The sequence below is a fragment of the Chlorocebus sabaeus genome, chromosome 2, assembly GCF_047675955.1.
Source record: "Chlorocebus sabaeus isolate Y175 chromosome 2, mChlSab1.0.hap1, whole genome shotgun sequence".
Classification (NCBI taxonomy): Eukaryota; Metazoa; Chordata; class Mammalia; order Primates; family Cercopithecidae; genus Chlorocebus; species Chlorocebus sabaeus.
In genome coordinates, this window is record NC_132905.1 from 38595182 (window position 1) to 38621053 (window position 25872).

At 56.8% G+C, this 25872-nt stretch overlaps 1 protein-coding gene across 1 annotated transcript in view; it reads right to left on the minus strand.

Moving 5' to 3' along the window:
- Positions 1-19997, minus strand: part of NOL4L (nucleolar protein 4 like) — a 147960-nt gene extending 127963 nt beyond the window's left edge. Inside the window, exon 1 of the mRNA XM_008020545.3 lies at positions 19200-19997. Coding sequence (XP_008018736.1) covers positions 19200-19520 — 321 coding nt within the window. The 5' untranslated portion in view covers positions 19521-19997. The remainder of the gene's footprint in view (positions 1-19199) is intronic.
- Between the last annotated feature and the right edge of the window lie 5875 nt (positions 19998-25872).

The window sequence follows — 25872 nt, forward strand, 5'->3', positions numbered from 1 at the left end:
GGATGCTTGAGCCCAGGTCAAGGCTGCAGTGAGCTGTGATCGCACCACTGCACTCCAGCCTGGGCAACAGAGCAAGGCACTGTCTTAACAAATAAGAAAATAAAAATAAACATTTACTGAGAAGCTCCTATCAGCCAGGTCCCAGGCTGGGCACTTACACACACGCTTCCCAGAGTGGTCTCTGTAAGTCCCATTGCAACCCAGATCTATGGGCCTCCTGTCCCTGTTTTGCAGTTGAGGACACTGAAGCTCAGAGAGTGATCTGCCTAAGATCACACGGCTGGAAAGCAGTGGACCCAGGATTCGAATCCAGGGCCATCTGAGAATCCGCCACTCATAGTGAGGAGCTAGATGATGGTGGCCTCTTTTCCGAGTCCCCATGGGTCCTCAAACCCACTCAGCACTTTTAAGATATGGGCAGCAAGGCACCTGCCCCAGCCCCACGTAAGAGGCTGGCATCACTGACTCCCGTGGGGATGGGCTATGAGGGCTCAGAAATCATTTTGTTCTGAGGCCCAAGGTCCTGCAGAGTAAAATGTGGTCTTTTGATTCCCAGATACAGGGGGTGGGAGGAGCTGGGGACACTGGCCTCCTTGCAGTTCCTCAAACCAGACACACTCCTGCCTCGGAGCCTTTGCACTTGCTGTTCCCTCTACTTCGAATGTTTTTCCACCCAATTCCTGCATAACTTGCTCCTGCACCTCCTACAGGGCTTTGCTCAAAATGTCACACTTCATAGATGAAGGCCTCTCACTGAGGCCCTCCTGACACCCTGTTTAAAATTCTAACACCTCCCGCCCCAACCCCTCAAGATCCCCTGGTTCTGCTTTACTTTTCTCCACGCATTTACCAGCGTCGGACACAGTGGGCCTGTTCCTTGTTTATTGGGTACTGTCAGCCTGCCCTAGAACGTCAGCTCTCTGAGAGCAGGGATTTTGTTTATGCCTCCAGAGTAGGGTGTCTAAGACAGAGCCAGTGCTTGGCAAATATTTGAACAAGTGAATCAAACTGAGGCCCAGAGAGGAAAGCTGGTGGGCCCCAGGCTGCACAGGAAGAGCAGGGGCAGTATTTATGTCCTGGCCTTCTGCCCCCAGCCCTGGGCATCTGTCCCCTCTCTTTACTGGCATGGGATCAGCTTGGGTTTGCTAGAATCGGGGGTGCAGGAGCCTGGGTCCCTGCCTCCTTCCCCTCCTGAGAGATATGGGAGCCAGCAATGGGTGGGAGAACAGCCCCTGCCCTGGGGCCTGTGTTGGGGGAAACAGCAATGTGGTTGTATAGAATGTGTCCTTCCAAGAGACCCTGGCTTCCCACCTGCCCCACTCCCCATTCCGGTTCCCAGAGGCAAGGCTGAGAACAGAGCTTTCTTTTCTTTCTTCCTCCTGATTTAGGGAATGAGATCTGCCCCAGACACACTAGCTGCCATGGCGAGGTGGCAGTTCCTTGCCTTCCTGGTGGCCTTCATGGAGGATGGGTCTCTCCTTTCACAGACAAGGTGCTGAGGGCAGAGGAGCCATGGCACCATTTGTCCAAACTTACTTGGGCAAAACCAGACCTCAAACTCTGCTCTGGCAAGTCAGACTCACACACTTTCCCTGTGCTGAGCCCCACACAGAAGGAGGAAACTGCCTGCTGGAAGCGGCAGGTGGCCATAGCTGGGAGCAGCTGCTGGTCAGCCGCCTGCCTGAGTGTACATCTGGGTGCTGCCCTTTGCTCACAGGGGCCCTTGGGCAAGTTGCATAAGATCTCAGCACCTCTGAGCATTGCTGCAGGAGCCCAGTGTGCAAACACACAGGGAGCACTTAGTATAGACTGGCACTCAGTGAGTGCTCAATAAACGTGAGCTGACACACTACGATCAACACCATCATTGCCATCAACACCATCACCATCACCACCATTGTCATCACCACCACCATCACCATCATCACCATCATTACCACCACCACCACCATCATCACTGTCACCATCATCTTCATCACCATCATCACCACCACCATCATCATCTTCATCACCATCACTATCAACACCATCATCACCATCATCTTCATCACCATCATCACCACCATCACCATCATCTTCATCACCATCACTATCAACACCATCATCACCATCCCATCATCTTCATCACCATCATCACCACCACCATCATCTTCATCACCATCACTATCAACACCATCATCACCATCATCTTCATCACCATCATCACCATCATCATCACCATCATCTTCATCACCATCATCACCACCACCATCACCATCATCATCTTCATCACCATCACTATCAACACCATCATCACCATCCCATCATCTTCATCACATCATCACCACCACCACCATCATCTTCATCACCATCACTATCAACACCATCATCACCATCATCTTCATCACCATCATCACCACCATCATCATCACCATCATCTTCATCACCATCATCACCACCACCATCACCATCATCATCTTCATCACCATCACTATCAACACCATCATCACCATCCCATCATCTTCATCACCATCATCACCACCACCACCATCATCATCATCATCACATCAACATCATTGTCTCCATCACCATCACCATCACCACCATTAATACCACTATTGTTACCATTACCATCACCACTATAATCATCATCATCATGACCGCCATCACCATCCTCACCACCATCTCCACCATCCCCACCATCCCCAACACCATCATCACCGTCAGCACCACCACTGCCACCACCACCGCCGTAACTGTGCCATGTAGCATCTATTCCCCACAATATGTCCTGAACTCTGCCAAGGCAAGAACCACATCTAGGGGTCTCAATAGTGCACCCCAGGAGGCCCTCTCCAGGTTGCTAAATGGATAAATGAGTGAAGAGTTCTTTGTGGAGGGCAAAGCAGCTGATGAGGAGGAGACTGATTCACGCCTCCAGCCCCTTCCCCTCATTCCTGTAAATTCTGCTCCCATTTAGGGCACTGCCCCCTAGAGCCTACAGCCTCCCTGGACCTCAGATTCCAGCCTCTGCCCCGCACACACTGGACCAGACTCACTCCCTAAACACCTCCCTCCCCTCGTTCTTCCTGCTCTACAATACTCAATGGCTCCCAATCCCTGAGATCCGGCTTTCTGGGGCCCCATTATGGGGCCATCCAGCCATATCTCCCCAGCCCTGCACCTCCCTTCAAGCCAGTTTCCTTCCCTCCTTCCCACCGCCTGTGCCCCTGCCCCACCTGGGCTTCCCAACATGGCCAAGAGGAAGTGGAAATCCTCTTGATGGGGCTTGAGGCCCATGATGATTCAGCCCTGCTGACCCCACCAGGCTCCTGAGTCTCTCCATCCTGGGACTGGAAGAGCCTGCTTGTTGGGTAGGTCGGGCCCCCCTTGATGGGACTGCAGGCTGCTTCTGTGGGGGACCCTGGCCATCTCGCCAGCCCTCATGTTGGCCCCACAACGGCTCTGCTTCTCCATTTTGCAAAGGAGAAAACTGAGGCACAAAATGGATAAAGACGAGGCTTGAGGCATTCATTTAAAAAATATCCACTGAGTGCTAGGAACTCAGCAGTGAACAAGACAACAAATATTCCTGTCCTTATGGAGCCCAAGAGAAACACGCACAAAAACACAGCATTTGTCATATATCCATAAGGGCTCCAAATGTAGTGTAAGGGCTGGAGAGTGATGGGAACCAATGACATTTTGAAAAGACAATCAGGGAGGGCCTCCCCGCGGAGGTGACATTTCAGCAGAGCCCAGTGAAGTCCAGGGGAACAGCCAGGAGGCCAGTGTGGCTGAAGGAAAGTGAGCAGAGGCCAAGGAACTGGAGAGAGGGACCAGAGCTGGGCCTTGCAGGTCGTGGTGACTTTTGCTTGGAGAGTGAAGAGAAGCCACAGGAGAGTTTTAAGCAGAGAAGGAGCATGGTCAAGTTCACATTTTTTACACAGCACTTTGGCCACAGTGTGAAGTGGGGAGGAAGTAAGAGGGAGGACAATGAGTGCTACAGCTGGGGAGGCAGTGACAAGAGCTGGGGTAGGGTGTAGTGATGAAAAAAGCCTTGCACTCTCACACTCCCTAGAGCACTACTTCCTGGGAAAGGGGGGCTCAGAGGAGCCAGACACCAGGGCAGCAGGGCTGGCATGGGGGACTCCAGGCAGAAGCCATGTCCTGGAGCTCAGCAAGCCTGGCACAACCAGGAGAGGGGCTGGCTCCCTAAGCCAACCAGCTGGAGAGCATACCAGCCCCTAGGCTGCCCCTGACCTCCAGCCAGGGGGGTACCTGGTACTCCCAGCTCTGAGAGGGCAGAGATCAAGTCCTGTTCACCACCACGGAGGCAGTACCTAGCACAGCTCCTAGCTGTAGGTGGAGAGTAGGTGCTCTGGCAATCTTTATGGAATGAATGACAGGACCTGGTACATAGCAGGCACCAGTCAAAATGTGCTGAACAAATCAATGAATGAATGGATTGCCTGCAGCCCTGTATCATTTGCTGGTAGTTTCTCGTGTTAGTCTGAGTTTCTTAAAATAATTACAACTGCTGCGATCACAGACCCTTGCCAGGAGCCAGGCCCTGGGCTACGTCTCTTACCAGCATGAAACAACCCCAAACAGCAGGTTCTATTGCTAGGCCCATTGTACAGAGGAGGAAACTGAGGGCAAGAGAGGTTAATTAATTTCCCCGAGGTCACTCTGTTACTAAGCAGCACTGCCAAGATTCCAACCCAGGGCTGGGTTCTTCTCAGCTACGTGTTAATACCTCCTGAACCAGGATCTTATCAATGACACCGTCATTCCCAACTCAACTGTAAATCCTCCTGAGGGCAGGGATCCCTGGGGTCCCTGATGAACACTCCAATCCTCCATCACATCTTAGGCGCTGCGCTGGCTCTCCACGGCAGCTCAGAGAATGGCACCACCTTCCTGATAAGGAGTCCAAAGGCTTGGAGCTTGGGAACTTTTCCAAGAATGGTACCGCAAAGGGGCAGCAGAGGAAGGCCTTGAGCCCCCATCTTCTGGGGCCTGACCAAGGGCTCTTTCCATAGTCCCCTTCCCCTTCCTGTCCCCACGGCCACCCTGTGTACCCAGCACAGGGACAGGGATTGAGTTCCCAAACCACGAGCCCTGCACGAAGCAGCAGCTACTTCCTGGGGCCCAGCGGGTATCCAGAAAACCCGCCCACACCAGAGGCCATTCTCAAGGTCTGGGGCCACTGGATTGACCCTGGGCTGACCTCTTACCTCTACCTCTCTTTTTCCTGAATAGGCAAAACCACAAAAACTGAGCATTAGGACCTGCACGGGGAGCTGGGCATTTAAAACTGCAAGCAGGGCGTGCTTAGCTATATATGCACAATAATAATTGATAATAATAATGATAGCAGCAGCCGCAGTGATGATGGCCAACACTCACCGAGCACTCAACCACCACCCTTAAGAAGCCCTCAATGCTCACTACAGCCTCCAGGAAAGCAGGTCCCATTAGTACTCCCACTTTTTTGGATGTAGAAACTGAAGCACAGAGAACTTCAGCAAGTTGTCCAAGCCACACAGTTGAGTATGCAGTGAATTCAGGATTCAAACCGAGGAACCCCACTCCAGAGCCAAATATATCGGGCACAGAAGGGAGTGGACCCCTCCAGGCAGGGGAACCAGGGGGCAGGAAATGGGATGGGATGACCACTTATCAGGCCCTAGGGAATTGCTGGTTTGCTTTTTGTTATTTTTGGGTGTTTTTTCTGTTTGTTTTTTTTTTAGTCGGAGTCTCGCTCTGTTGCCCAGGCTGGAGTGCAGTGGCACGATCTTGGCTCATTGCAACCTCTGCCTCCCGGGTTCAAGAGATTCTCCTGCTTCAGCCTCCCAAGTAGCTGGGATTATAGGCATTCACCACCACACCTGGCTAATTTTTGTATTTTTAGTAGAGAAGTTTGTTTTTTGTTTCACCAGGTTTCACCATGTTGGCCAGGCTGGTCTCGAACTCCTGACCTCAAGTGATCCATTCATCCCGGCCTCCCAAAGTGCTAGGATTACAGGCGTGAGCCACCATGTCCAGCCAACTGCCAGTTTTGGTTTGGGTTTTAAATCATGTGCGTGTACTGCTTTAAAACAACCCTCTTTCGTGTACCTTCATCCACCTTGCCCCCTCCTAGGAGGCCTATCTCCTCCTCTCCCCACTGCATGGCTCCTTTCCTCACCAGAGGCTTTCCCTGCTTCCTCCCCAGCCACCGAGGCATGCTCTCCCTGTCCTAACCCCCTAGGGGGTTGCCCAAGATCATGCACTGGCCACTCGTCTGCTCTTGGGGCAGCTGGTAGCTGGCCTGGGCTGGGTGTGGGGCTGCACCTCCCCATTTAGGCCCCACCCGCTGCGGCCAGAGGCCTGGTTTCCCCAGGAGCCAGCAGGAGGCTCTCCCAGCTTCGGCTGACGTGCAGTGGACAGCAGCTGGCTGTGGGGCTCCATGCTACTCTGTACCCTCCCTGAACTGCAGAATCTCTGGGGGATCCCTGAGGGTGAACCCTACCAATAGACCCTACTTGTGCCTAATATCCCAAGGTTGGCACCCTCTGCCAGGCAGACTCACACCCGACTCCCCAGCCTGGGATGAACCACGGTCCAAGACCAGGTAACGCCACAGAGGATCCCAGAATCTAAGCCTTGCTGTCAGAAGGACGGCGATTTAAGGAGCTGAGGACACAACCCTTCCCTGTGCGAGCTCGAGTCTGTGCTCTGCCTCTTCCCAGCTGTGTGCTCTTGTTCATCTTACTTAACATATCTGAGCCTCCGAATCTCCATTGGCGAGATAAGGATCACAGCGGTCACCAAGTTTGGACAATCACATGGGGTTGTGTGCATAAAGTGTTAGCACAGGGCCTGGCACTTCCTAAGCGCTGGACAATACTGGTTGTGTCATGACTGCCATTGTTCTCACTCTGCAGCAGACAGGGACTGAGTACTTCATGTATTCCAGATTCTCCCCACAGCAACTCCAAGAAGCAGCTGACATCGCTCTCCCCATTTTATAGATGTGAGAATGGAAGAAGTTAAGATGGATCCAAGCCAGTTGGTGAGTCAGGATTCGAACCCAGGGCTCTCAGACCCGCTCTCAGTCCCATAATGCACAGCCTGGACTCTGTGGAGCCCACTGCCCCTCGCCCCTGCTCCCCGATGACCAGCCTCTGATTGGAGCAGCAGGACTCCCAGCCTCCGCTTCCCACCACCTTTGGCTCGGCGCCGTCCCTCTGCCCTCTGGCTTCCATCAAGGCCCCCTCTCCTCCAAATCTGGGGGCTGGGGCCCTATCAATCCTGGAGGCAAACCCAGCTGACCACCACCCTCCTGGAAGCCCCCCAGCCCAGTTTCCCTGCACGCACTCTGGCTTCACTTCTACCTCTGCCCACTGCTTCTTCTGCAGTTCTCTGCTCCAGTGTCCCCTGCCCCTGCCCCAGACGCCATGTCCATAGGTCTCACTGCCACTGGCCACGCCACAGGCATAAGCAAAGAGCAGCTCTTGTTTCCCAAGCTGAGCACTTGGCATGGAGTCTCTCTTCACCTCCCCAAGGCAGCCCTGAGAGATATGTCATACTATTGCATCCCCTTTTTTTTTTTTCTTTTTTTTTTAGACAGGGTCTCGCTGTCACCCAGGCTAGATGAAGCGCAGTGGCACAACCATGGCTCACTGCAGCCTTAACCTCCCAGGCTCAAGTGTAGCTGGGACCACAGGAATGGCGCCACCATGCCCAGCTAATTTTTTAAGTTATATAGAGGCAGGGTCTCGCTATATTGCCAGGACTGGTCTCAAATTCCTGGGCTCAAGCAATCCTCACACCTCAGCCTCCCAAAATGCTGGGATTACAGGCATGAAACACTGTGCCTGGCCTGGATCCATTTTACAGATGAGAAAACTGTGGCTCAGAGAGGGGCGGCAACTTGCTTCAAGGTCATTCAGCTAATGAGTCACAGAGATCCATTGAAACCCCGGCCAGTCTGAGCTCCAGAGACCCACTTGGTGGCACTGCTTCACCTGGCTTCATCACAGCTTCTAGGGTTATTGATTCCATCACAGTCATAATCCCCATTACAGCTCCCTTTCATTGAGGGCTTGACTGTCCACACCTTGGTATAGATACTTCTATACAATAGCATACAAGGAGGATATAACTGAATCGATAGCTATTATCATCCCATTTTACAGATGAGGAAACCGAGGCTTGGAGAGGGGAAGTAACTTACCCAAGACTGCACAGCAGTAAAAGTGGCAGAACCTGGACCCAGCCCCTGGCTCCAGACCCCCACTGCTCTGCTGACCTGCAGGGGCCTTGAATCAACATAAAGCCCTTCACCCCCAGCCTGCTCCTGTCCCAACCTCAAGAGCTCCAGAGAACATCCATCCTCCATGGAGCCTCCCAGCCTAAGCCCTCTGAGCTATCTCCCTTCTCTCTCCCCTCAGCCCAGGCTTTCATATCACCTCACAGAGAGCCTCAGAGCTACCCTTGGGAGCTTCACAGCTGCCTGGCTTCAGGATCTTTGCTCTGAGAGACCCCAAGATGGAGCAGCAGCCCCTATTCTGTGGCCTGCCTGACAGGCTTGGTTTTACACCATCTTCCCAGCTACCCCTTGGGGTATGGGTTTTATCACCCCCTTATATAAAAGGGGTCAGGGATCAAAGCAGGCAAGCCATTTGCCTAGAACCACACAGCTGGTGCCAGAGTTGGGATCCAAATGCAGGACTGTCCTTGGCCATACTGCCTTCTGGATGTCCCTACGGTGGCTCTGCCTAGTCAAGAGCCCCTGTTGCCCGGGCAGACTCCTCTCCACATCCCCATGACAATGACAAGCCCACTGGTTAAACATTTCACATGGATTCTTGCCTTTAGTTTTTCCCAACAACCTGTAGGGGAGGAGCAATCATCAGACCCATTTTACAGACAAAGAAACTGAGGCATCTAGTGGTTGCTTAGCTGGGGGCCCAGCAGAGCTTGTGCCTTGGTTTGCTAACCTGTAGAATGGGGTCATAACAGCCTTTCTGGGTGCTTGAGGACGTGCAAGGCTGTGGAAGCCAGGGCCTCTCGGAAGCACCCCTGCAGGCTGTCCTCAGACAAGGCCGGAGGCCTGATTGTGTTGTTCTTGACTCACCAGCATCCAGTTAGGGCCTGGCCTGCTGAAGGAAGGGCCCCATGTCTCCTTGAACATTTCCTCAGCCTGGGGATGCCGAGAAAACGATGAGTCATCCACCCAAGCACAGGCCTCCCAGGAGCTTGTGTCGGGTCCCAGCCGGGAGGGGAGGGTTCCAAGCTGGAGCTGGGGGGGTGCCTGGGTAACACGATGACTCCCACGCTGGCCCCACGGAGGCCTGAGTCACGGGGTCCCCTCCGCAGCCTCTCACTGCCACAGGCTGCCAGCCGGGAGGACACCTTTGGATGCTGCGTCCCAGACCCTGCCCCTGTGCCTTCACCCCAGATCTGCACTCCGGTTTCCTAAACCACCCATTTTTCCTAAACCCAAGAATCCCAGGGTTGACTGTGACCCTCTAGCCTCCCTCACCCCACTCCCACCTCCCCAAGCCCCAGCCACTCAACCTCGGGTCCATTGAGGAAACCCACCATGCCTTTCTCCCCTCATCTCGCTATGCCCCCGCCTGGTTTTCCTTCTCCATCGCCCTCTTGCCTCTCACCACAGCATCTGAGCGTTCCTTCTAAAACCCCAGTGTGACCTTAGCTCCCTCCACACAAGCACCCTCCTGCGAGCTCCCTGCTGTGCCTGATGCGATGGGCTCCTCAGATCCCTCTCCTCCATCTGGCCCCAAACAATCGTGCCAGCTCACCCCCTCCGGACCCCACTGCGGTTCTCAAGCTGACTTGGCCATTTACTCATCTCCACTCCATCTAGAATGTTCTTCCAAACATGCTTCTCTAAGAAAATTGGCCCTGGGATCCGTTGTACACAGCCCACGCTGCCCCCACCAAAACCAGTCCCACCCCCCCGGAATGAGCTTCCCCATGCTCTGCTCTTGCTGAAAAGTCCTTTTTGGCCTTCAAGGTCCAGGTGAAATGGTGAAATGTCACTTCCCCGAGGACTTCTCAGGCCCTGTCCTGAGGGTGGGTCTGCGCCCTGGAGCTCCTCAGGGCCTCTGTGTATAACTGGGCAGTTCTCAGAACTCGGCTCTGTGACATCTGCTGAACCCCCCTGCCCAGTGGGGAGCCCCTTAAGGGCAGGGGCTGGTCTGGGTCCTGGGGATACAGCAGCAAAAAAAACAGATGCAGTCTGCCCTGTGGGTGCTCATGGCCTTGGGGGAGATAGATCCTAAGCACAGAAACTAGTGAAATACGTAGAATGTCACGGGGTGATAAGGGCCACAGAGGAAAAATCAAGTAGAAAAGAGAGATGGGAGATGGTCCAAGGGATCTAAGGTGGTCCTCACTGGGTGATCAGGGAGGCCCACTCTGAGCAGGTGACATTTGACTAAAGACCTGAAGAAGGAGAAGAGCTGACCATGCAGAGATCTGAAGAAAGAATATTCCAAGCTAGGCAAAGGCCAGTGCAAGGGGCCTGGGGCAGGACTGTATTTGGCATGTTTGCAGAAGAGCAAACAGGCCAGTGTGGCTGAGGCCAAATGAACGAGGGGAGCGGGAATTGAGAGCGGCGGGCAGCCAGCGCCAGGTTGTGCAGGGCTCTGCAGGCAACTGGGAAAGCAATGGCTCTTGCTTTGAATGAGACGAGTCTTGGTGGGTTCTGGACAGAGGAAGAAGACAACCTGACTTGGGGTTTCCAAGATTTCCTCTGGCTGTTTGTGGGAAGAAAGGGTTATGTGGGCAGGGAACAGGGTAGACACAGGGGGCCCCGTGGGGAGGCAGCTGCCTCTCCAGGCTTGGACCAGGCTGGAGGCAGTGGAGGCCATGAGACATGGTAGAATTTGAGATGTGCTTTGAAGGTAGAATCAACAGGATTTGCAAATGGGTTGGACTGGGAGGGAGAGGAGGTCAGAGAAAGGGGTCGGAAGTGACTCTCAGGTGAGGCTGAGGAAGGGGAAAGCTGCAGCTGCTGTGCAGGAAGGACAGCGAGGAAGTGAATGAATGAATGACCTGGGCTTGGGAACCAGAGGCTCACACTCAGCTCTGGAGCTCAGTGGGACCTTGAGTGAGTTCCCTCCAGTCTGCCTTAGTTTCCCCATCTGCAGGGGAGGAGCTCCATGTCCAGGGTAGCCAAGAGGACTAGTGCTCTGGGATCCACAACCATGTGGGTGAGAGGATGGGCCCAGCCTCCCACCTGCTTTGCCGTCTCCCCACTCCCCCCCACTCCCGTCTGCTGGCCCAGCAGCCCGCCCAGGCCAGGCCTACAGCTGCAGTTGAAATCCGAGGGGAAGAGCATGGGCGAGAGGCAGCGGGGGCATCTGTCTCCCATTAGGCTGGGTCTGGCCAGGTGGGAGGGCTGCCTCGAGGTCTAGAAAGCTTAAGTGGGGTGTCCTTACTAAAGGTGAGAGGGCACCACGAGCCAGGGGTGGATGGAGAGCTAGGGCACCCCTGCTGCCTTCACTCCCAGGGGTCCTCCCGTGGACCCCGCCTCCAGGCCCTGGGGTTTGGAGAGTCAGACAGAGTCCTGGAGCTCCAGTCCAGTCATGTGTTCACTGTGGGCCTTGGGGAGGTCCCCTGGCCTCTCTGGTACCAAGTTCTCATCTACTTCACAGAACCCAGGGGAGATTAAATGGAATAATGTATCTGGCACATGGCAGGGGCTTGAAAAATTGGGAGATGGGCTCAGACCCCTGCCGGAGGGAGGCAGTCATTACGCCCGCCATTATGTGTTCCCCTTACAAATCCAGACCCCAGGAACTCAGGTTCCCAGCCAGGGGGCCGGGCGGGGGTGCAGTCCATATGGAGAAGGCGGGGACCGGGTGGGGGTCGGGTCCATATAGAAGAAGGGCGAGAGGCTTGTCCCTCTACTCAGCAGGTGCCTGCCTGGCCTTGGGAAAGCCCTCCAGCGCCCTTCCTTGACTTCTGGGATCTGACACCTCGGAGGAATTCAGAGGCAGGGAGATCACTGGAGTCTTCTGTATGTCATAACTAAAGCTAAGGAGGCTCACTGCAGGGCAAGAACCAGTCAGGGCAGCAAGAGACCCTGAGCCTGCAAGTTCCCAGCTCTGGGGGTTCATGCCACACCTCCATCCCTCACCAAGACTTCTGGGGCCAGCTGCAGTGTCCACCACCTGTAAGCCCAGCTGCGTGGGAGGCTGAGGCAGGAGGATCACTTGAGCTCAGGAGCTGAAGACCAGCCTGGGCAACAAAGTGAGAATCTGACTCAAAAAAAAAAAAAAAAGAAAAAAGAAAAGAAAAAGCCTTCTCTGTTCTATTCAGTGCAACATTTCTCAGGCCCCTGATAGTGCTGAAGACACAGAAATGACTCAGATACAACCTCTAGGGAACTCATAGTTGCTGCCTACCTACTCTATGCCAGGGACTTGGCTGGGTGCCTCATCTCCACTGTGCCATTTAATATTCACAACATCCTTCATCACCATCCCCATTTTCCAGATGAGGAATACTGAGGCTCAGTGAGATCACATAGCAGCTAACATTCCCTAAGATTTGCTACATTTGGGGGCCCTACGTGCATGAAAGCATTAATTTCCACATCATTCCTAGAAAAAGAATATGATTACAGCTCCATTTTACTGATGAGAAAATTAAGGCCATGGGAGGTGGAGGTTGCAGTAAGCCAATATTGCATCAAAAAAGAGAGGAAGGAAGGAAGGAAGGAAGGAAGGAAGGAAGGAAGGAAGGAAGGAAGGAAGGAAGGAAGGAAGGAAGGAAGGGAGGGAAGGAAAGAAGGCAGGGAAGGAAGGAAAATTAAGGCCAAACTGATAAAAGGGCAGAGATGGGATTTGAACCCAGGGCCCTGTAGCATTAAAGCCCAGGCCCTTTACCTATTCTCTACATCAAAGCAGACTCAAGAGTTCTTGTTCTAATAAGCCACTGGCCCTGGTGGGTGCTGTCACCAACTTCTAGCTGCTCCTTTACCTGCTTTGGGGCCCATAGGCCTAGCCTGGTTCTCTTTTTTTTTTTTGAGACAGAGTCTCCCTCTGTCACCCAGGCTGGAGTGCAGTGGCATGATCACAGGTCACTGCAGCCTCTAACTCCTGAGCTCAAGTGATCCTCCTGCCTCAGCCTCCTGAGAAGCTGGGACCACAGATGCATGCCACCATGCCTAAGTTTTTAAAAATTTTGTATAGAGACAGGGTCTCACCATGTCCCCAGGCTGGTAGGCCTGGCTTTGACATGAGTGAGCAGGGTGGCCTCAAGCACATTCCTTAGCCACCATCCTCAAATGACAGCAGAGCCTTTTCCAGTTTGCCAAGAAATGGAGCTTTAGAGCCCATTTTCCAGAAAAGGAAACTGAGACTGAGAGAGGCGAGGCAGGCTATTTCTCCGGGGTCATGTGGCAATTAAACAGTTGAGTTAGGACCCCATAGGCCCTGGCCCCCTCCCTTCAAGTTCAGAGCCTTTTCTCCCAGGACCTTTCCACCCCGTGCTTGGCTTTGTTATAGGACCATAGCAAGAGGCGGGTAGGGGGTGGCGGTGGGAAGCTGGAACAAGGAGATGCCTTGGCTGCAGTCATGTCATGGGGACATGGGCATGGCACCACCTCTTATGGCCACCACTTGGCTTCAGCCAGCTGCTGAGACTCCAGGGATGGCAGGGGCCAGGGCTGCAGCTCGGGTGACTTGATGATGATGGAGGACACCCCGACAGCACCACACTGGCAGACAGACAGGGTGAGTCCGATCCGGATCTCACATGAGTGCACGCACACACAGTCACACCCGCGGCTGCCAAGGCCCACAGCCCAGGTGCTCACATAGATGCCGATAAACACACAGAGGAGCCTCTCCACCTGTGTCCTGCACACACTCCACACACACACTCACACAAGCATTTCCAGCCTGCACATAGATAGGAACAGCACACTCACACCCACACAGTTGCACTTTTACACACACACACACATGCACATGCATATTCTAGCCCGTGAGCGCACACGTGCAGGATTCAGTCGCACAACCTCTGAGCTAAGATCTGGCTTGAAGAAGCCCAGGTATGCCTGAGGCCCTCCACCTTGGTCCCCAGACAGCCCCAGCCATAGGTTCCCCACCCCCCAATCCTCCCAGCAGCATTTCCGAGGTCCCAGATGGGCCTTCCAGCCTCCCAGACATGCAGGGACGGCAAAGCAGCCTGCAGGGGCCATAAAGGAGAAGGTTTTCCTGCCAGCTCCTACCCAAGGAAGAAGGGTGCACAGTGTCCCCACCCCTAGGCAGAGAGTGACCCAGGACTTAGAGGGGAGGCCCCAGGAAGGCAGAGCCTGACCTGTCTGCATCACCCTGACACCGAAATGCAGCCCCCCAGAGTTACCCAGGACTATGCCACCCAAATCACAAGGCGTAACTGACAAAAACGCACGCTCTGCCACTCACGAAAAATGCAAACGGGGCCTGTGCCAGGCATCACTGTCAACCTTCTTCCCAAAGCCCCCCAGGGCCCAGGACAACAGAGGCGTCCTCCTCCTCCCCACCCATCTTCATGAGCCCTAGGAAAGCCCACAGACTTTATGCTATGCCAGTCCTGCCTCAGGCACAAGCCTGTGAATACAGACATCTTGATCAGAGGGATGCTTTGAAACTAATTCAGACTAAAGTGTAATGGACTGAAAGCTTGATATGAAGGACTTATGCTTTCAAATTGGATCAGGTTGCAAGATCCTTCAAAGTCAGAATGGAGAGGTATGCAAGGTCCCTGGCATTGGTGTGGACTAGGGGAAGTTCTGAACCTCCCTAAGCCTCAGTTTACTCATGTGAAAGTAGCAGTAATCACAGCACTGGCCTCTAGGCTGCTGTGAGAATTCCATAAGCTGATGCGTATCAGCACCTCAGCCCAGTGACAGGCACGCAGTAGGTGACCCCCGAAACAGCTGCTGTACTGATAATTCAGGGAAAACCAGGAAATATTGAGGGACTCAACCAAAGGTCACAGCACATATTACGCGGTGCTAAGTCAGAGGCCATTTCCCGCCCAGACCAGCGGCCGCAGGTGTCAAAGGTTTACACAAAAGCTCTAGGGAGACAGACTTAGGACTGAAAAGGCTTTCCACTAAATGAACGTTGTTGCAAACTGGGAAAAGACCACCATTAGTCAATTTGGGTAGCGGAACACCTGGGGTCCAGCTTGCAAAAGCCTGGTGTTGAGAGTGGAGTTTGGCAATCTCGAAGTTTCCCTTGGGGAATGGGGCTCTAATGGTGGGATTCCTGGCATGTGGCAGGTCCACGGAGAAGCTACAGCGGTGCACAGAGAACCCTGTTCCAGTCCTAGCTCCCAACAAATGGAAAATTCCTCTCTCTAGCCCTCAGTTTTCCCATCTGGAAGATGGTACAGTTGGGCTGAGCACCTCTATCTCTCCACAGAGTCGGGGCTCTCTGATCCTAGGAAATGACAGACAGCCCAGAGACCCACCTCAGCCATAACCTGTGGCCCTCGCAGGCTCTGTGGACGGCTCTACTCCGAGACGCCAGAGGAAACGGAAAGGGGTTGTTTGACTTTGTGGCCAATGCCAGAACAGAATTGGAGGGTCTTGTCTCCAACGGGTTTGCTTCCCCCTCTCGGCAGCCCACAGGGGCTGGAGCAGGCCAAACGTAAGAAATAAATCCTCACCAGGCTTTGCCTGGCCAGGAGGCCCCCAGCTGGCTCTTGTCATAAAGAGATCTTATCCCCACCAGCACCCCTAGCTGCCCGTGGAGGACTCCGCCCTCCTCCCCTCCATACCCCGCTTCCACCTTCTACTTCCTGTGACAACCTGCAAACTGGAGGCCAACTTGCCTCTCCCCCCACGCCCAGGCTTCTCCTCGACCCCCGCCCTGCCCCACCCCCACCCGGGCCCCAGCTGCAGGAGGCCCTGCGGAGTGTAATTCCCCTCGCCCTCTCTCTGCCCTGGGCCCGTCCGGACAGATTAAGCCTTTGTCACACACACCCAGAAAAGCTCAGGGCCAGATGGGACGGGACAAGTGGTGTCAGATCATCGACCTGAGGCTGGCCGGGACTAGGAGAGGGCCCCGACCGCAGCACCGCATATGGCTGTGGGAGGAGGAAGGGAGGCCCAGGGTGGGGGCAGCCAGAGAGCAATGGGGAAGAGAGGTGACACACCATGGCCACCCTGGGGACAGAGGCTATATGGGGCCTGTCGCGGCTGGATGACCCAACTCCCACCTCCCTTCTTCCTTGGAATCTTCCTACCTGCTCTCTCTTGAAGCCCCCATGGGCTTTTTTATCCTGTCCTCAGCTATGCCCACCACTCCTGACATCTGGGTGACCTGGGAGCAGGCACAGAGCCCCACCCACCCCAGCACCCCAGTGCCCGCACAAGGCCTGTGGGTACTAAACAAATGCTTTGGACAAAGGTTTATGGCCCAATGACCTTCACAAAAACCCACCGAGGACCAAACTACAGGCTCTCTCCCAACTGACACCAGGGGCAGGGATGTGTGTGTGTGTGTGTGTGTGTGTGTGTAGGCCAGGGACCGTAGGAGATGTCCTTTGCACCTTTCAAAGGAGGTCCCATTCAGCCCCTCCCAGGAAGAGGCCAATGGCTGCCCCAGAATTCCCAGCAGGATTTGTTCCTCTTGGATCAGTGAAAAGGAAAATGGAAATATAAAAATAATAACTGGGCCCCAGGAAGGAACTTGGAGATGGGGGTGGCATCTCCTGCCTGGCTCCGGCTGGCTGGGCGAGTGGCAGGTAACTAACGGGCTCTCTGGGGACCAGCAGGCCAGGCAGGCGGGCGTGGGGAGCCCGAGCAGCGGGCTGTCGAGGGAGGGCACATCTGTTGTGTTTGTCGATCTCCTGGCAGCCTGGACTGGGAGGCCTGGGTCCCCTTTCTCTGCCTCCCAGGCAGGTGGTCCCTCAGGGAGGGCTCATTATTGGTCTGAGAGCCAGGGTGGAGACTGGGGACGGTCGCGCTGCCAGGGGCAGGCAGGGAGGGTCAGCGTGGGCCTCAGGGAGCGTCTGAAGCCAGCAGCCGGGCCAGCAGGACCTGGGGTCCAGGCCTAACACCCAGTTTCTGCATGTGGCCTGGATGGGGGAGGGGGTGCTCAGCCTCTACAGCTGTGTGGATAAAGAGTGGACGACTGCTCCAGATGCCCACACCCTAGGGAGAAGTTGAGCTACACAGAAAGCCAGTGAGCCTGCTGCCAGGTCTGGGGGGGGTCAACCCCCAACTCCAGGAGAGGGTGGACTCAGGGGTCCTGCCTCAGACTAAGAAGGTTGGGCCAAGGCTTCCAGCTCTTCAGGGAGGTGTAACCAGGATGGGGGGGGGGCACCTACCCGGGAAGCCCTGATGGCAGAGGGCACTGACCTAGGGTAGGAGGCAGGACCCAGCCAACCATCTCATGGGTCACTGACCTCAGAAAAACCGCACTCCGGCGGGGCGCAGTGACCCAAGATGGGAGAACCGAGGAGGGGACCGACCTGGCAGGGTGGGGAGGGCTGACCCATGCGCCCCATCTGGGAAAGTGGGCACTGATTTGGGCTGGGGGAGGGGTCCTGGACTCGATCGGGGGAGGGGACAATGACCCAGACTCGCCGGGTTTGAGCAAGAGTGCGGATTTAGGCTGGGGGGATCCCAGCCTTGCGCGGGCTGGGTCACTGCCCCAGCTTCCCCCTCGGGGAACCGGGTCCCGGCGCGCCCCTCGGCCCGGCCCCGGCCCCCTGTTCCCGGTCCGGCCGGAGGCGGCAGCGGCGCAGATGGGCTGCTGGCGGCCGCAGCGCGGTTATCAGCGCTCCTCGCAGATGGGCCGCCCGCCCTCCGCGCTCGCGGCTCCCACTCCCCGCGGCCTGCAGCCCCGTCCCCTGGGCGCGGGGGGAGGCGCCTCCGGATCTGCTCCCCGGCTCCCGCCTCCCTCCCTCGCGGCCCCCTCACCCCGCGGGCCGGGCCCGGGCGGCCGCGGAGGGGGAGGGGGAGGGGACAAGTGCACTTTTCGTAACGACCGAATCAATTGTGTGTGAAGAGCCCGCTCCGGCCGGGGACGGGGCTGAGCGCGGGGCGGGCGGGCCGGCCGGGGGAGGAGCGCGGAGGGGGGAGCGGGAGAGCGGGGGAGGGAGGGAGGCCGGCGCGGGGCGGCCCGGCTCTCGTGCTCCGGCCGGGGAGGGAGCAAGAAGGGCGGGGGGAGGCCGGCGCGGCCCGACCGGGCCGGGGGCGGAACGCACTAATGGAGGGTCTCGGCGACGGAAAGTTCAAAGCTCAGCAGCGCCCCGGGAGCGGCCACCCCCCCCAGCCCCCACCCTCTGCAGAACAATGAGGTCCCGGCGGGGGAGCCGCGGGGCCCGCGCCGCACGCCCTCTCCAGGGCGCCCCGGGCCAGAGGGGACGCCCCCGCCCGGCCGCCCGCCTCCTCCCTTTAGGCGGCTGCGGTTCCCCGCCCCCTCCCCCACGCCACCCCGCCCGGACCGGGCCGGCCCGGGGAACGGGGGAGGGGAGGGGAGGGATAGGTCAGGCCGCCCCCGTCCCGGTGAGGGGGGAGCGAGGGGCCCGGGGGGCTGAGGGGGCGCCCCACCCACCCGCGGGAGGCTGCTCCTGCGCCAGGCTGCGGCTCCGGCCGCCCCTCCCCGGGCTAGCCCCGGGTGGGGTCGGGGCGACAGTGCCCGGGCGGGCCCCTTCCCCTGGCGCTGGGAGGCCCGGCGGACTCCCCGTCCCGCGGCTGCCCCTGCCTCCCTCCCCCCTACCCCGCGGCACCACCCTCAGCGCGCGCACACACACACACACACACACACACACACACACACACACACACACACCGCCCAGCCGGCCCGGGGGCGGGAGCGCGAGGCGCCCGGGACAGGCAGCCCCGGGGCGGGCGGGGGGAGGCTCGGGCTCCAGAGGAGCCGCCTGCTGGCGGGGGGAGGGGACGGGAGGACGGAACATGCTGGGGTGAGCAGCCCGGGACAGCCTGCCCGGCACGGCCACGGCCCGGGCAGCGGCGCGGAGGGGGGCAGGGACGCCCCGAACCCGGAGCGCTGCCCAGGCGAGCCGGGAAGGGCCGGTGAGCAGGGACGCGTGCGCCTCCGGCGGGCCCGACACACGGACAACCTCAGGGACACACGTTCGGACACACATCCACACCCCCACCCCGCCCCCGCCCGCCCGCCCCAAGCCCCGCCGCGGGACCCGCCCGCGGCCGCCGCGCGCGCACTCACCGAGCCCGTCTTGACCGGCACATACACCACTTGGCCCATCTTGGGTTCCCGGCCGCTGCCCAGGCGGAAGCCCTTGGAGCGCACCCAGAACTGGAACTTGCCTTTCTCGCCCGCTGCGGGGCCGCTGCCCGCGCCGGTCCCGCCGCCGCCCTGCAGGACCTCGGCGATCCGCTGGTATTTGCTGCGTGTCACCGTCTTGGTTTTGGCCGAGTCGCCGTAGGTGCGCAAGCACCAGTCCCGGAACTGGCGGCCCAGCTCCGAGTCCCCGGGGCTGCGCTCGCGCTCCCAGCCCCCGCGCAGCAGCAGCGTCGGCTTCGGCATCCTCCCGCCGCGCCCGGCGCCCTCGGGGGCGGGCCGGCCGCCGGGCCGCCCGGTGCCGGGACTGAGCTGGGCTGGGCTGGGCCGGGCCGGGACGCGCCGCGGCCGCAGCTGTCCCGCGGTGTGGCTCCGGCGAGGCTGCTGGATGGGCGCGGGCGGCGGCCGGACGCGCGGGGCTGCGGCGCGCTCTGTCCTGCTCGGGCGGCGGCGGCGGCGGCGGCGTTGGCGGCGGCGGCTCCGGCTCGCCTCCTGCTCCGCCTCCTCCTCCCCCCGGCCGGGATGCAGGAGCGATGGAGGCAGCTCCGGGCCCGGAGGTGCAGAGGGGGCGGGCCGCCCCGCGGGCGGCCGGGGGAGGCGGGAGGCGGGGAGCGGCCCCGAGCGCGGGGAGCGAGACCGAGCCTGGGCGCGGGCGGCAGCAGTGGCTGTCAGCTTGCGCGGCTCATCCTGCTCCTGCTCAGGCTCCCGCTGCCGCGGCTCTTCCTCCTCCTCCTCCTCCTCCTCCTCCCGCGCCCGCCTCCACCACGCCGCGGGATCCCACCTGTTAGAGCGGCGCAGCCTTCGCCGCCGCCCGCCCCCCCTTCCTCGTGCGCCCGCCCGCTGGGCCCAGGCCCCGCCCGGCCCGGCCCCTGGGGGCGCGGGGGCAGCCGCGCCCGCAGCCGCCGAGAGGGCAGGAACCGCAGGAGCGTAGTGCCCAGCCCAGGGACCGCGCCGGGTCGGGCCCGGAGCTTCGCAGGTCCCGCTCCTCCCGGACGCGGCGGTCCCGCGGGGAGTAGGGCGCAGACCCCGGCCCAGCAGCCGGCCTCCCGGCCGCCCCGCCCCACTTAGCCCGGCCGGGGAGGTGTAGGGCAGGCTCCCCGTCCCTCGCTCCCGCAACTGGCTTGACCTCTCTCCCGTGAGCCAAAGCCAGAAGAGCAGTGTTCCCCTGGGGGAACCCCACATCGCCGCCCTTCGGGGCCCCCAAACTTCCTCTCCTTTTGCCTCACCCTGAATTCCCCGAAGTTTGACCAGCTTTGCCTCTGCTTGCCTGCTCCGCTGCTCTGGGACAGGCCCGGGCCCCCTGGGAAGTCGCCTGTGGCCTCAGCCCAATCCCACCTCGGCTTCAGAAAGCACTCAACACATCCACAAACTCATCCTGAGACGCCCTGCCTTCCCGGGTGCGCCTTGACCAGGAATCTCTTGCTGAGTAAACTCAGGTGGCCCCACCGCCCCCCTCCTACCTGGGCAGATCTGACCTTGGGTAGAGCTAGCTGGTCCCCTCCCCCTTAATGAAATTCCAACATAAATAAAGGCACAGGCCAAATTTCCAGGATTTCTGCACCCCTATCCCCCACTTCCTTAACAGTTCATGAGGAATTGCTGCACTTCCCTCCCAGCTGTCCTCTGGGATCCACCCCATGTCCCCACGACACTCCTGCAGGCAATTCACCATCCAAGTCCTGAGGCCCAGACTTTGGCTAGTGCAGGACCGTTTCCTGCCTAGGAACTACTGGCTTCTCCCATCCCAAAGTCCCCCACCCCAGGACCTACTACATGACATGTCCTGGCAACTCTGTGAGGCAGAGGGGAAGGCCCCATTTTACAGATGAGGGCCTGGGGCTTGGAGAAGTGGCCTGACCTGCTCAAGGTCATGCAGGAAGGAGGGGTGGGTTTCAGCTCATGTACACCTGGCTCCTGCTGCCGTATCACACACAAAGTCTTCCCCTTTCGGCGCTCAGAGAGAGCCCCACTCTGTAAATACCTGGCTCACTTCCCCCAGTAGAAAGGGAGCTCCAGATGCTCAGGGCCATATCTGACCCATCCTCATATGCACAGGCCCTAGCACAACACCTGGCACACAGTAGGTGCCAATAAATGCTGAAAGAACCCTTGAGGTCTCCCAAGTCCCAACCTCTCTCTGCATTTCACATGGGAGATTATTTTTAGATAATTTACATTTCATGTTACTTTATATACACCAACAACTCCACAGTCATTTTTCCTCTTTATCTTCCCAAGAGCTCTTTTTGGATCTATGCTGGTATGCATGCCCGTTTTTAAGAGGTGACCACTCAGAGCAGGGAAGTCACTACCCAAAGGCCAGCCCCAGGGGCGCAGGGGCTTCTGTTATTAAGAAGCTCAGACCCTGAGTTTTTCTATGTGTCCCTTGACAGTTATCCTTCCAGCAGACTCTTCCTGAGAGCAAAGATGCTCTAGCCTGGCAATGGTAATGATAACTTGTGGCAAATATACCCTGTGCCTGGGTGATGGGGTCCTTGTATGAGCCCTGGTCTCTCCGTCCAGTTCCAGGACCCACTTCAATAACCACTAAGCCGGACCACCTCTCCACCCAGTCTGGATCTTTGCCTGCCTTTCAGAAGCTAAAAACCTGGTTGTCAGTCTTGGGCTGAGTTCTGGCACGGCAGAATGTATAGTATAATGAAAAGAACATGGGCTTCGGGTAGAGTCAGATTTGGAAGTGAGTCCTGACGATTATTTGGCATGGCATTCTTCATGCTCACAGATCCCACTTGGCTACTTCCCGGTGGAATGAAGCCATCATTACACCTGTGCTGAGTGACCTCAGGCAGGCCACGGAGCCCCTACTTCATCATCTGTATAACGGGACAGGACGTCACAGATGTAGAGATTCAACAGGATGAGAGTGCCTGACCTGTGATGGGCGCCCAATAAGTGCCATTTTCTCCCTCAGGGGACCTCAAAGTATTCAAGGAGGAAGACAGGCATTGTTGACACTTTTTGTGCTTCATTCATTCAATAAACATTTGTTTAGCAGCCATTGTGCAGCAGGGGCTTGGGATATGGTCATGGGATCCCCAAGGTCCCTGCCCTACAGGAGTGCTCCAATGGGTATGGAAGATGGCTATTGAACAAACCAGCTATTGATTACAACAGCCCAGGGAATGGGCCATGAAGGAGAGAGGGAGCTGTGATAGCAAATAATGCATAGAAGGGGCTGCTTTTCTTACGGAGATCGGGGAAGGCCCCTCTAAGGAGGTAGCATCTGAGCAGTGACTTAAATGACAGGTGCCAAGGCATGTTGTTCCTGCATTCCAGGCAGAAGGAAGAGCAAAGGCAAAAGCCCCAAGGTGGGAAGGAGATTGGCATTTTCTAGAAGCTGGAAGGCATCCATTGTGGTGAGACTGAAGTGAGGGAGGAGGGGTTGGAGGGCAGGAGTCTTGAAGACCCTGGGAAATACTTTGGATGGCATTCCAGCTGCTATGGGAGCTACTGGCGAGTTTTAAACGAGCAAGACTGTGGGGTAGAGAAGAAGTGGGGAGCGGAGGACAGCTGCAGGGGTCCAGAGGTCTGTGGTCTTGGAGGTCAGAGGTCTGGAGTTCCCCCCACTGTGTGACAGCTCACTGCACCCGGCATGTCCCAGCCTCTTGCCCCAAGGGCTCCTGGGAGAGTAGAACGGCCAAGGAGTGAGAACGGCCTACTGGGGCCCATCCCCACTTTTGCAGAAACAGATCCTGAGTCTTCGGCCTATCTGTGTCACTGGGGTCCTTTAGGAGGGGCATGGTGGGTGGGGGAGGGGGGTAAGTCTCCCACAATGCCCAGCTCCTGGGGGTATGCAATCACAGTCCTAGGGGGCAGCTGCTCCTTTTTGATTCCCATTCCAGACACCTGCCAAAGGACAAAGTAGGCTGCCCCATGAATCAAAGGCCAGGAGATCCTCTGCATTTTTTAAAATTTTGAGACAGGGTCTCACTCTGTCTCCCAGGCTGAGTGCAGTGGTGCAATTGCGGCTCACTGGAGTGTCTACCTCCCAGGCTGAAGCAATCCTCCCACCTCAGCCTCCTCAGTAGCTGGGACCACAGGCATGCACCACCACACCCAGCTATTTTTTTTAAATTATTTTTTGTAGAGACAGGGTCTCTCTTTGTTGCCCAGGCTGGTCTCAAACTCCTGGGCTCAAGTGATTCTCCCGCCTCGGCCTCCCAAAGTGCTGGGATTACAGGTGTGAGCCACCAAACCCAGCCTCTGGATTTTTTTTTTTTTTTACACTTAGTCCAGGTGTCCAAGGGAGACTGGAGTCGAAGTGCAGTGAGTCCAAGCCCCCAGGGCTCACTCTGAATATGGATAGTAACGCACTGGGTCACAAGAGCTTGGTGATGAAGGGTTCTCAGAGAATACAGTGCAAACCGTGCCTCTGATAGATGGGTAAACTGAGTCCCACAGGAGAAAAGAGGCTCAGGGCCGCAGGACAGAACTAGGCACCTGGCCTTTGCCTGATTTGGCCTGGATCACTTGCCTTTCACTGATCTCTGACCCTGGGCCCAGATGAGCGGGAATGCCTGCAACTCGACAGTGAGGTGGCCCTGACTGTGCCCACAGGAAGTTCCAGGCCTGGGGTGGGGCAGAGTGACTCAGGCTCCCACAGAGGCCTGTCCACCCAAGGGCTAGGAAGAACAGAGAGGCCCCAGAGCCTTGGGGAGAGGTAGTTTCCATCACTGGGTGCCCCTTCCATCAAGAGTTTGTGCCACCCCCTGCTATCCCCCTATTCCATAGCATCCCCTTGCAGTCTGCCAGCCATGCTGAGCCGCTGCTCCATGCCCACCTCTCTAGAAAGGCCTCCTGACCTCTCAGGTTGGATCAGGGGCTTTCTCTGGTCACACACACAGAGCCTTGGGCTTTTCCCCTCCCAGCTCTGACCACAGCAAATCACGATGGCCTCATTACCTGTGTCGACCCGTGCCCAGCACAGGAGCTGAGGCTTAATCATTATTGAATAAATGGATAAATAAGCAACCAACCAAACGAATGAATGAATGGGCTTATCCTCAAAAAGCAGGTGCTAGACTGAAGTCTACAGCATTTGCCACCATGCTACTATGCTTCTTCCATAATCAGTCCATCCATCAGCATTTATTGTGCTTCTCCTAACAGGCTCTGCTGTTGGGTGACTGAGTCCCCTAATCTCTCTAAGCCTCAGTGTTCAATGCCGATAAAATGGGAATATTAACAATTATCCCTAACTCACAGGGCTGTCGTGAGAATAAGCACTCAACAAATGCTAGCTCTTATTGTCATTATGCCCATCCATCATCCAGATGCTTGTTTGGGCATCTTCTGTATGTCAGCCGCCATGCTTGGTGTTGGGAATACAGTAATAAACAAGAGGAACCTGACCCGTGAAGTTCAGGGACTAGCTGACTTTAAAAAGATCATGACAGACCAGGCACAGTGGCTCACGCCTGTAATCCCAGCACTTTGGGAGACCAAGGCGGGTGGATTGCTTGAACCCAGGAATTCAAGACCAGCCTGGACTTGTGTCTACAAAAAAGTACAAAAAAATTAGCCGGCAGTCGTGGTGTGCACCTGTAGTCCCAGCTACTTGGGAGGCTGAGGTGGAAGGACTGCCTGAGCCTGGGCAGTAGAGGCTACAGTGAGCTATGATTGTGCCACTGCACTCCAGCCTGGGAGACAAAGTGAGACTGTCTTAAAAAAAAAAAAAAAAAAAAATGGGTTTAGAATTAAAAACAAAAAGTTGCCATGAGGCTGGGTGTGGTGGTTCACGCCTGTAATCCCAACATTTTGAGAGGCCGAGGTGGGCGGATCACCTGAGGTCAGGAGTTCGAGACCAGCCTGGCCTACATGACGAAACCCCCTCTCTACTAAATATACAAAAATTAGCCGGGTGTGGTGGTAGGCACCTGTAATCCCAGCTACTCCGGAGGCTGAGGCAGGAGAATTGCTTGAACCTGGGGTGCGGAGGTTGCAGTGATCCAAGATCATACCACTTCACTCCAGCCTGAGCGACAGAGTGAGACTCTGTCTCAAAAAAAAAAAAGTTACTATGAGAACGCATGGCAGGGGAGCGGGGAGCCCAGATGAGCACCTTCAAGAAGCCCCGCCCTAAGTGCCCTAAGGATCCTTTGGACCGGAGGATGGAGCACTGGATGAAGTGGAGGGGAGAAGAAAAGTGTCTCTAGTCCTGCAGAGGCCCACGCCACGCTGCCTGTGGAATTACGACTGAGTGGGAAAAAATTCTGTCCACCTCACAGAGTTTGAGACCCCTTCGAGTCCAGCATTCCCTTTTTTCCAGAAAGTAAAGCATAAAGAGATAAGATAACTAACTTGTCGAGGGATTTCATTCACATGTCACCTCCCCTGAGGCGCCTTCCTTGACTGCCTTTCTTAAAAGTCCCCCAGTGGCCCTCCATTCCCTTTCCTTACTTGGTTCATCCTCATAGACTCAGTGCCACCTTCCTTTATAATACGTATGTATTTGTTTCCTGTCTCTGTTCATCTCACCTACTGGAATGTACATTCCTAGAGGGCAGGGCTCTGTTCTGTTCACTGCAGTATGTCCAACATCCAGAACAGTGCTTGGCACATAGTAGGTGTCCCATAT